Source organism: Solea solea, chromosome 2 (assembly GCF_958295425.1).
Source record: "Solea solea chromosome 2, fSolSol10.1, whole genome shotgun sequence".
NCBI classification, from domain to species: domain Eukaryota; kingdom Metazoa; phylum Chordata; class Actinopteri; order Pleuronectiformes; family Soleidae; genus Solea; species Solea solea.
Window position 1 is genome coordinate 21092972 of NC_081135.1, and position 11613 is coordinate 21104584.

The window sequence follows — 11613 nt, forward strand, 5'->3', positions numbered from 1 at the left end:
GAATCAGAAGGGCAAAAACCTGGAGGGCACCAGAAGTGTTCGTTTACCTAAAGTGGTTCCAAAAAATAATGATTGCAGAAACAAGGAGGGAAAAAAAAGTTCACAATGTTAATTCAGTGACTCAAGTGAGATGATACATGCAATTAAATGGGTGTCAGTACGGGTACAGTATATATATCAGATTACCTTGAGTTCAATGCTCATATGGCGGGAGGGTCTCAGGCTCTATTATAAAACTATAATATTTACCTTCGGGTGAAACTATTTGAATTCTGCCTACAGCTTTCACGTTGTAAACAAAAAGGTATGTTATCAATTTGAAAGATGTCAAAACCTTGTAAAGACACCGAGTACACTGTGGAATATCCCCCCAAAAAACAGACATAACGCCTCAAAAACAGTTAAAATCTTTATTCTTCTACATACAAAGAAATTATTCTTGAGTTGTTAACAAATGTTGCACATAGACCACCTCCTTCCCTTCATTGGCTCCTCAAATAATAAAAACCTCACGCCAAAGAGACACTGCAACACACTGTGCATGTGCAGCTTCTTGTGACGTGACACAGCTCAGCGGTGACAAAATAAGACTACACGTGTCGTAACTGGCAAAGGCAAAAATAACAAAAAAAAAAAGGCACATGATGTTCTGTAAGACTCAAATTGAGGTGCAGTATCAAAGCATCCGAGTTGTTCCACATCACAGTTTCACTCTAACTTGCACTACCAATTGACTGGCTATTAAAATATGTATAAAATATATTAAGCAATTCACTATTGGTCGCGTATATTTTGAAATATAAATAGATTCAAGTACTGCAGGTTTAAAGCTACAAAGCATGACCCTAACTGAGTCGACTGAGCACTAGTGCACTATGAAAGAATGGATCAGACCCACTTATTTACTGAGATATATAAACAAGGACTTAAACACACTTCTATCATCAATGGAGGTTCGTACACTGGATTCACACCGACATACAGTGGAGGCATCAACAGAAACATTTCCCATTCACTTTGAATAGAGCAGCGTCAAGTGTCGCCAAACTGCATAGTGGGTCCGTTGCTTCACTTTGCTTGCACTGCATGTGGCACTTAATGTTTTAGCTCAAACAGTATACTGTCCCGACTATAAACATTGGTAACGTCCAAGAGCGGTATTCGTGCGTGTGAACCCAGCGTTACAAGTGACTCAGTAAGATCACAGCTGAAGACACATCGGTGTCAGATCAGTGTCACTCATCCTAACTAGAAAGTTATATTTCCATTTAGAGTTTTGTCTTCAATCAAAGGCTAATGCAGCAGAGACTCTTTGAAAAGAAGATGAGCTATTAAACATCTGGTCTACAGGCAAAATAAAAGTCTCTAACCTTGCTAAACTGTAATACAGAAACTCCAGTGGTGGTTTATGGCAAAATGATTAAAGGCAAGAAACATCCATCTACACTACACGAGTATCATTCTGTCTCTGATATGCACACATCGTCTTAGATTAGATATGCATAGTTTACTGCTTCTCTTACACTGATCACATCACGTCTCTCTAAACTAAGGCATCTCTTTAATCTCACACATAATCTGCACACACACGCACACTAAATACAGATCAGTAAGCAATAAATAAAACGTGAAATTCTAAGCTCATTGGCAGAGAGGCAACAAATTATACAATATTTGTAAGCAGAATTGTGGATATGTAGAAAAGACAGGCACAGATTTTAAAGCAAGTAGGACTGACAGGCCAGTGCCTGATTCCTGATGTCCACAGGTAGGCGGACGTGCTCCCGTTGTTCAGTCACTTTCACTACCGGATTCGCTCAGCTGAAGGTCATTCTCTGCAACAAGTGGAATGAAAAGTCATGAAATTTAAAGATCATTTCTTTTGTTAATTTCTCCATTGCTTTCTCGCTACACACTCAAACAAATAGGCATAGAAGACAAGAGTGCAAATTTGTAGAAATGTATTTATTGTATTAATGTTTGTTTGGGAAACAAACATCCTGTTCCTTTAACAGTTACAGGTACACAGAAGCCTGGAGGGGTCTGATGAGCTGTAACTGGTGCATCACACCAGTGTGTCGACTTAAAACACATTTAACATTCAAACATGTTTGCCTGATATTTACGGCTGTAAAGTCCTGGTCGACTGGTCGATTTATGAGTCGATACGACGTGGTTCGACTCAAATTATAAGTCGACTTTTTGTGTTCATTTCATACAGTCTATGGTTAATTTAACTATCTGGAGGAATGTACCAAGTGCTAATGGGGGTGTTTTCAGAGCCCCCCTGTTCCACAGGTAACAGCGTGTCTTCAGAGAACTTGTTTTCAGTATTTTGGATTAGCCCAACACACAGGAGACAGAAAGATGAAAGAATGTCCGGTGGTTTTATTTAATGTTGAGCTACAGTCAGTCGTCCTCTAACATCCATGTCAAAGACATCGACAGTATGGCAGCATTTTACAAAAATAGATGGCAATAAAAAAGTCAAATGCAAGTTTGCCAGCAACAGTTTGCATATCACAGCGCGACAAACATGACATACCATATGAAAACGGTAAGTCATCGTGTCTTCGTTTTGTTGCTCCGTCGGAGTACATGATCATATCAGAATTAGCATATTACAATGTTTTAGTCTAATAATCATTGATTCATTCAACTGCAGCGATCTATTCGTGTTTCAGCCGTGAAGCTGAGCTCCTATGTTCAGTCTCGCTCTGTGGGAGGACATGCACAGAGACAAATAATCTAAATATTCCTCAACAGTTGATATCGCGCTGATATCAACATAGTATAGTATCATGTGCTATGATATTGCGCAGATGCACGTGATGCAAAGCGCTTTCAGAGACGTCTCTTGCCCACTCCCTTTCTCTCAACAAGGTTCCAGTATCTCAACGATTTAAAACATAAAACTTGTTTGGGGCGCAGAGAATCAGTGCCCTGTGACCGCTTGTGTCTTGTACTGAAGAGAAGCATGTACACTATATAAGCAGAGTGCATTGTAACCTCATAACCACTTCAGACAACATGGAACATTTTAAATCTCTAGTTTTACGGCAGCTTATAAGTATTTGCTAAAGAACTGTACAATATTTACACTGCTCATTTAAATATGAGACATCTCAACAGGGCTCTCAAGTCTCATGCATTGAGCGTGACAGTCACGCTATTCCATCTTTTGTCACACATTGTATTTCTCACACTGAAAAACAATTTAAATATCAAAAAATATAAAATAATAATAATAAAAAAAATGAAAATATAAATTTCTCCAGCACACCGCTATGGAAACGGGAGGAATCAAGCATGTCACCCATGGAGTGAGTCTGCCACTTACCTGTCAATCAAAAAAAGAAAAGGGGCGGGCTACACAACAACTGCCCAACACTGTGCTTAGCACTACAGTACATGCGCTTGCCTTGTTTACTCCTGAGCAGTGCTCACTTGAGCGGATAATCCACCTTGTGGCCAAAAGGAGAAACCACACCTCTCTGCAGGTGCTACTTCTCATCACAGAAACTGGAGCACAGATACTTTTTTGTGAGCTACACTGCTACACAGAATAATAATAATAATCATAATAATAATACATATACAATACATAAAAAACTGGACATTATAACCTCTTAACATTTGAAATGAAATAACTTGAAAAATATATAGGAAGGGGGGTGGCTTCTGGTATTCCGTTATCATTTCTTGTCCTTACACTAGTATAGTCATATTATTGAAATCCCTGACGTGGATTTCACACAACCTTCTAATCTGGAGTCAGATGCACTACCGTTGCGCCAGTCTGTTACACATAAGCCGACAGAGGCTTGTTGCGTGAATGGGGTCTGCCATCTCTGATTGCCTTGTTGTTGTTTCTTTTCTTTTTGAAATAACAGTTTGCAGTGCAGTTGCAGTAAATACAGTTTCATCATTGCATAGTTCATTTTAGTCAGGAGGCTACTTTTAGTTGTAATATTTAATTCTTAGATTTTACATCCTGAAAACTGAAAAATCTGCCACCAACGTAGGGGTGTGCGATACTGATGAAAATTAATATCCCAATATTTTTGGGGATTTTGCCGATAACTATAATTGGTGATATTTTGCAATCCTCAAATATTGTACCAGCTTGCTCTTGTTAATAGTATATTAGATGATGATAATATTGACAAAAAAACTTGTTCAAGAAAAACACTTATTTATTAACTTTAACTATTAACAAAAACTATCATGAGAGCATTTTAAACTGACACTTCCCCCTAATGTAAACAATACTCATCATATTTGAAATACAAGGCATTAACATGAGAATGTGGATACATTAAACTGCTGGTTTCATACTAAGAGGGCTACTCACTGAGTGTGTTCATGAGTCCTCCGCTCTCCTGGCGGTGGCCCCCACTCTCCTGGCGGTGGCCCCCACTCTCCTGACGGTGGCCCCCACTCTCCTGACGGTGGCCCCCACTCTCCTGGCGGTGGCCCCCACTCTCCTGGCGGTGGCCCCCACTCTCCTGGCGGTGGATGCTGGTGTTGATGATTGGCATGCTGTGGTTGGCTGGAGCCGAGGGTGGCGCCGGTGCGCGTTCGTCCTCTGAATCACTGCTGGAGCTGTCACCGCTGCTGGAGGACGAGGAGCTGTTGGAGTCTGAGGAGCTGTTGCTGCTGCTCAGCTGATCCATGACCTGTGCCTCTGCCATTAGTTCTGCACATAGTGGCAAGAGCAATAATAATAAAAAAAAAAAATTATGATTAAGAAATGTGTGATGATCATCCTCATTTATGGAAAAAATGCACATAAATAAATAACAAACATAGCAGACAAACAGGATTGCCAAACCTAGTGTGTTTGCAATCCAATTTCTCTGCAGGCATTAATTAAGTATTCTATATCCAATTTTCATCAATAATTAATATCAAATGAATATCCATTATTATAAGACAATGTGCCTCTCTCAATGTCATCCATGGGGGAAGCTGGGGATGTCTTCTCTTTGGGAGGAGAACTCTTGGAACTGGCTGAGGTCTTGTTACTGCTGCTGCTGCTACTGTGGTTGTTGCTCCTCATCTGCTGGCTCAGACGACTTGTCTGTTGCTCGATGCGAGAGTGGATCTTGCTGCTGCCTTCGGCTCTGAACAGGGAATGAACAGTACAAACAGTACTATGTAGATTGAGATGAAGACATTTGAAATACATCAGCTCTATTAGTAACTCGTACTATCATCACTTCTACACTTAAGCAAACAGTTGCAATACACAGTGGGTGAGTACATTTTACTACCCACCTGGTCTTCTTCACAGCTATATTGCTGTTGAGTTTTTCCAGTCTGTATTCTCCAGTGTCATGGTTCACAATCAGGATGCACTCTTTCATGTACGGCCTCTTAGAACCCTTGAAGACTGTTACGGGAGCACTGGAACCCTAACAAAGCAGAGACAGAAACACAGAAAGGGTTATAGTGATATGTGCAGTCACCATGAGTCTATGTCGACTTACTAACGTAATAACTTTAGGTTAGGATTTAAGTAGGGCTGCAATAACGATTATTGTCATAATTGATGAGTCCAATCTGATTATTTTCACAACTTGTTTGGTCCATAAAATGTCAGAAAATGTTGATAGGTGGAAATGATGTTCTCAAATTGGTTTGCTGTCAAATGTTTTGACAAATTATTCAGTTTTAATGATTTCTTTGTTAAATGGAGCAAAGAAACCAGAAAATATTTACATTTAAGAAGCTGGAGAATCAGAAAGATTGTTTTTAGTAAAATAAATCGATAAATCGATTATCAAAATAGCTGGCGATTCATTTAGTAATGGAATAATCGCTGAAGCCCTAGTTTTAAGTCTAATATATTTTTATTGTGTATATTATTTTACTTATTACTAGAGCCATTTTCTCCATACACCATTTGCCCATCTCCTTTTCATTCATATGTTTGGATTGTTGCTTTCCTAGGAGCTCATGTTCACTTGAATGAACAAGAGTAAACATAAAGCTAACTAAACACAAGCGCTCTAATATAAATGTCAACATGTACAATATGTACAGTAGAGATGTACACTCTGTACAGTGTTGAATGGATGAGATGGTTGTAATTTGAGTTCTTATACATAGTAGGTTATTGCACAGATAATTTAGGAAATTGCACAGATCCCAACACGTATTTCACTCAAAAGGTACCTTGCCCAAAAGTTGTAGAATATGAGTAGGCAGAAGAATATTATACTCAGTGCATTAAATATCCACAAAATAATACAATTTATTTACAAAATCAATTAATAGATCAGCAAATATAGTCAGAATAGTCACTACTCCCTGCCCAGCTTTACACGTTAATATACTTTAATTTAGTTTGACCAATAAAACCCTAGGTTCCATACAGCACAAATAACTACCATATACCCACAACTCATAAATAATATAAATTGTTCAAACAGCAAAAAGGTACAGACAGTGTTTTCTGTCAACTAGCTAATATTTCAGCTATATTGTCTGAATTGTGGTAGAAAGAGGAAATAAAGTTTTATGATGGGGTGTCCTCTGCATGCGATAGGTGTAAGCATTAACCTGCTGCTCTTATACATACACTCTGTCTTTGCCCATCTTTATTAATAATAACAATAATAATAATACATTTGTTGGAGCCTTTCCGACACTCAAGGTCACCTTAGACAAAAACAACATAAAAATAGAATAAAATAAAGTAAAATATAATAATGGAAAGGTTTTTCTGGAAAGGTGAGTTTTTAGTTGCAAATTGAAATGTGGGCGGGAGTCTGTGTTTCAGAGGTCAGGAGGGAGGGAATTCCAGAGCTGGGGGGGCAGAGCGGCTGAATGCTCTGCTCCCCATGGTGAGGAGACGAGCAGGGGGGACAGTGAGGTAGATGGAGTAGGAGGATCTGAGGGTGCAGGTAGGAGTGGATAAATAAAAGTAATTATATGTTAGATAAATATTGGACAGAAGTCTTTAATATAATTTCTGTAATTAGTGGGGAACATGTTAAGCGGGATGCTGTTGGTGCACTGATCAGAGTTTTTCCATCTCTACCATCTCTTTTAACAGTTAAAAAAAGACCTCCAGGCTTTTACCACATTTCTGGCTTACAGTAATGAAAGGTCACAGGCATCGCCCTCTCATATGTATCGGCTTCAAAACTCTCCCTGAGTGTTTCTGGTGGTAAATTTCAGAAAATGTGGGGTCCTTTTTCCCCCAATATATTACAGATAAAATTCCCACTGATTTTATGGTAGTATGGATGTTTGGTTCGTGCATTTTAACTGTTAGTTGTGCTTTATTGACTTATTGTCTAGTAGTGACACTTCTGTTGGCTGACTGATGGTGTTTTTTTTAATGTTTTTGTTCCTGTTGCGGCTTTTCTTTAATATTTTGGTGTTTAACACTGTTGATTGCCACTTTGTCTTACAGTATTTTGTTTATAAAAAAAGCTTACCGATGGTACATACATTTATAGTAAGTTTTGTATACTTTTGTAACGCACAGGTGGCACATTTCTATAACCAAAGTATGGAAAAAGAACCAAAGCTACTGTAATAAAGCTCAGTAGGGCTTATAAGGAGTGTAATTCTGGCCTACCAAACGACATCCCCACATATCAATCATGTAGCAAGCTCTGCACATTACATACTGACCTCTAAATTGGGTAAAGTAATCGTGACTTGCTCTCCCTTTCCCACTTCAAGTTCCCCTTCACATGTTGTGTCGATTGAGGCTGGTTTGAAGTCATCTGCGGGGAAATCAAAGAAAGAACATGCATGTATACAACGTGACCATACGGTGGTGTATTCACACAAAAAAACATGGGGAATTTGTGCTGCTACTTCCCACCAGTACCCACCAGATGGCGGTAGTGTAAAGCTCGACGACGCAGTGCCAACACTAGCAAACAATTTGACAGCTGGGGCATCAACACTTTCGAATGGCTGAGATTTAACCAACTAACGAACATAACATTAAACAGAGAGAGAGGCATCCACTTCTTAAACGAAAGCACCGGCGGCTAGCTTTAACATACGAACTGACAATGCGGCTAAAACAGCTGCATGCACTTATCGAGCTAACGAGCTAACTAGCATGCTACTGTTAGCTTCTTAGGAAACCAGGCATAACAAAGTGATTCGAACTCCCACTTACATCGCACTGTGTGGTAGGCACTTTTGGGGTGTTTCTCAAACGTCTCTCCCAATTTCAAGACATGTTCTTGATTGTCAAAGTTGGAGTAAGCCGTCCCATTCATTCTTCGACTTTCATGGGTTTTACACTTTCTACTGTTCTTTTTCCGACAACCATGTATGGCAGAGCTCAGCGCTCCTCATTGGTACCGTCAAGTCCTGCCTTCCCTATCTTATGATTGGTCAGCTCAGCGTAGCCTTGTCTGGTTGGTTTAGCGTCTGTCAATTAAGTTGTTGCGGTGACAAGGCATTACAGGGTAAATCTCATCTATCTATCTATCTATCTATCTATCTATCTATCTATCTATCTATCTATCTATCTATCTATCTATTTATCTATCTATCTATCTATCTAGCTAGCTATCTAGCTATCCATCTATTAAAAGAAAAAACAACATGAAAAATAATAACTTTCAGTTTTTATTTGATATTATGCTCTGAATTGAGTCCAATACTATCTGACACACATTTTATGGTATATTAGAATCCTAACCCACATATTCACTCACTGACTTCTTCATTCATTAATCCATCCATCCATTCATTCATTCATTCATTCATTCATTCATCTTCTACTGCTTTATCCTCCACAGGGTCACAGAGGTCACTGTTGCCAATCCCAGCTGACAGGGCAAGAGACAGTGGACAGGTCGCCAGTCCATCACAGGACCACATAGAGATAAACATCACTGACTTCTCGATACACTAAATTAGCAGCAGTACCGGACTGAGTTGTGAAGCTACAGATATTACTGAATCACGTGAATAGGCCAAGCCCACTGTGGAGGACCTTAAGGTCAAGTAATCAGAGACTAATGAACTACAGCAGTAACACTCACTGACTGTCATTTCAATCTCCACAGGCCGTTGAGACTCTGAACTCCCTGATCCACATGGCACTAACAATAATCTCTTTTTCTTGCTTTAAACTGATAATGAATCCTGAGACTTAAACACTGGCTCTGTCTTGACTTTACCATATGCCGCACTGCCTTCACACATTGAAGGATCAGCGCCCAAGACGACTAGAATGACGAGTGTATACAAGAGTATAACCACCAGTTTCACAACCAACAGTCCCCTTGCCCCCTGTCCTCTCATGCCAACCCCCCCCCCCCTGTTTTTCTGTTTCTGTCATTTCTTCTATATCCAAGCCTAAGTGTCTGTCTAGGGAGAAGTAACACTGGAAAAACTGAAACTGTTGAGTTGTAGGGTGCACCCTCTGCACCTGCAAACACAATTAGTCAATTATTTGACTTAATTTCACCATATGATAAATATCAATTTATCTTAGGTGATGAAACCATGAACTGTCTCACCAATGCTTGTGATTCTCTAAATAATTTCTAAATAAAATATGTGCCACACTCATAGATATTATTCTAACCAATATAAAAAATAACATGTATATAATAATAGATAAATTCAAGTATCCTGTGAGATTCAGTTTCCGTTTTTCACATATTAAAAAAACAAACAAACATAAAAAAAACTTCTAAGATGCCATTGTCATGTGTTTTTAAAACGAACAAGATAGATTGCAAAAAGACAGGCATCCTGTTACACTGTGTCTGTATCCCATATGAAAAGAAGCGAGGAGGGTTGGTTTCCATGGATGGAGGTAAACACTGGCTGCAATTTGATGATATCAGTTACTGAGGGGGTTGCCCTAGCACTGTGGGAGGCAAGGTTTACTGTTTCCAAGCAACTATCCACAAATTCACAATACTGTTGTTGAGTCACAACAGAGAGTTCCCAGGTTGTGAGCCAGTAACTGTGATGGCAGCCCCAGTCTGCAGGGGGGAAGTGTGGGCCTATGTAAACGTTTAGCTTCTTATTAGTATTATTATAGTTTGCATATTGCAGGATGCAGAATAGTCTTTATGATTACAGTCTGTAATATTATACTAGTGCAGTACACGCATCTTGGGCCTCAACTTAGCATCACGAGCATGCCACATGCCACATTGCCCTCTCTCAATTGGCACGACTTCACATCTTTAGGCATACAGAATAATCTATATATGTTGCATTTCTACTGCATCTACTGCTCTTTTGAGCCATAGGTTGGTTGTGGTGTTGTTGAAGGATACACTCCCTTAAAAATGTATAATTTTATGTTCTTCTAGTCATATTATTACCTTAAGTATTATATAACACCAAAAAACATTAGCAATAAGACTAACAGAGAAGTGTTATAGCACCAGAAAAAGATGTGTACTATATATTTATTCAACATTTTTCTTGTTTGCCTCATGTATAAAAAAGACCCACCTTTGGTATTAAATTTCAGAATTTCAGATTTTACTCGAGAGCACCATCATCATCTTTGCCTCTCTGCCTTGTGTGTGTGTGTGTTTTGGGGGTCTGAGGGGACACAAGGGGCTGAATGGGTGGCCTCAGCTAGCGTTTTTTCATCTGGACCAATCAGGAAGAGAGAGTGTGAGAGCATAGTCCAGCATTTGGTTAATGCTCTCTTCACTTGCTGTTGGAAATATACAATTCACCATATGCCTGGCCCATGTATGACCCACTAAAAGCTAAAAATGCCCAGTCAGTCTCCCACTCAACTTAATGTATAATATCAGCCATATATGTATATGTACATGTATATATATATATATATATATATATATATATGTATATATATATATATATATACATATATCTTGTTATGCTACAGATGCATTTAAATGCACGTCCATTTTGATCTTGATCTCTGCTCTTAAAATGTTAAATTATATGTAACTGCACACACACAGTGCACACTTAAGTACAAACGCTAGCATGCAGAGATTAGAGATGGCTTATAATGATGCGCTGACATTTTCTACTTAAGAAGCTCTGATGGAGTATTGCCAGTGAATAGTTTGTCTGTGCGAGTCAATACTCCTCAGGCTGTATTAAGGAAGTTTCAATTTATTAGTCAACTTCATGCATCTGTAGATGAGATCCTGTTGGTCATGTTTAACACCAGGTGCACTATCACACTAATCAGTCCCAGCTATGGAGACATTAGTACAGATACTGTACCTCCTTTCGGAGTTTAGTTATTTGTTTGTATACATTTTGGAACCTGTATATCCTTTTTTATTAGGCTATGATCTTTTGGTGGGGACAGTTTGCTTTTATAATAATATAATAATAAATAATAAATATTATATTATTATATAAATATAATAATAATAATAATACCAATAATAATAATTATCTGGAAATAATGGCTATTTCTTTAAGACAGCTTCTTTCTTTCTTTCTTTCTTTCTTTCATTCATTCTTTCTTTCTTTCTTTCTTTCTTTCTTTCTTTCTTTCTTTCTTTCTTTCTTTCTTTCTTTGTGTAAAGCCAGCTCGCTTTATTGCCATTCCAACCTGAGTGCTGATTTTTACGAGCACGAATTGAACGCAACACAGTTCCCAAGGAG

General features: G+C 38.7%; 1 protein-coding gene across 1 annotated transcript; it reads right to left on the minus strand.

Annotated features, from left to right (window-relative positions):
• Window positions 1–396: 396 nt before the first annotated feature.
• On the minus strand, window positions 397–8336 carry eaf2 (ELL associated factor 2). The gene is made up of 6 exons (XM_058623433.1): window positions 8153–8336; window positions 7651–7745; window positions 5281–5417; window positions 4945–5126; window positions 4355–4699; window positions 397–1835 (listed from the first exon to the last, which is right to left on the minus strand). Exons 1-6 carry the CDS (start codon window positions 8253–8255, stop codon window positions 1792–1794), a joined length of 906 nt encoding a protein of 301 aa, XP_058479416.1. The 5' UTR covers window positions 8256–8336; the 3' UTR covers window positions 397–1791.
• Window positions 8337–11613: the final 3277 nt, after the last annotated feature.

Coding starts and splice junctions, on each gene's coding strand:
- eaf2 (XM_058623433.1), bottom strand. CDS start 8,255: ATGAATGGGACGGCTTACTCCAACTTTGACAATCAAGAACATGTCTTG. Junction 4,700..4,944: donor CATGGATGACATTGAGAGAG/GCACATTGTCTT, acceptor CACTATGTGCAG/AACTAATGGCAGAGGCACAG. Junction 1,836..4,354: donor AGGACTCATGAACACACTCA/GTGAGTAGCCCT, acceptor CACTTGTTGCAG/AGAATGACCTTCAGCTGAGC.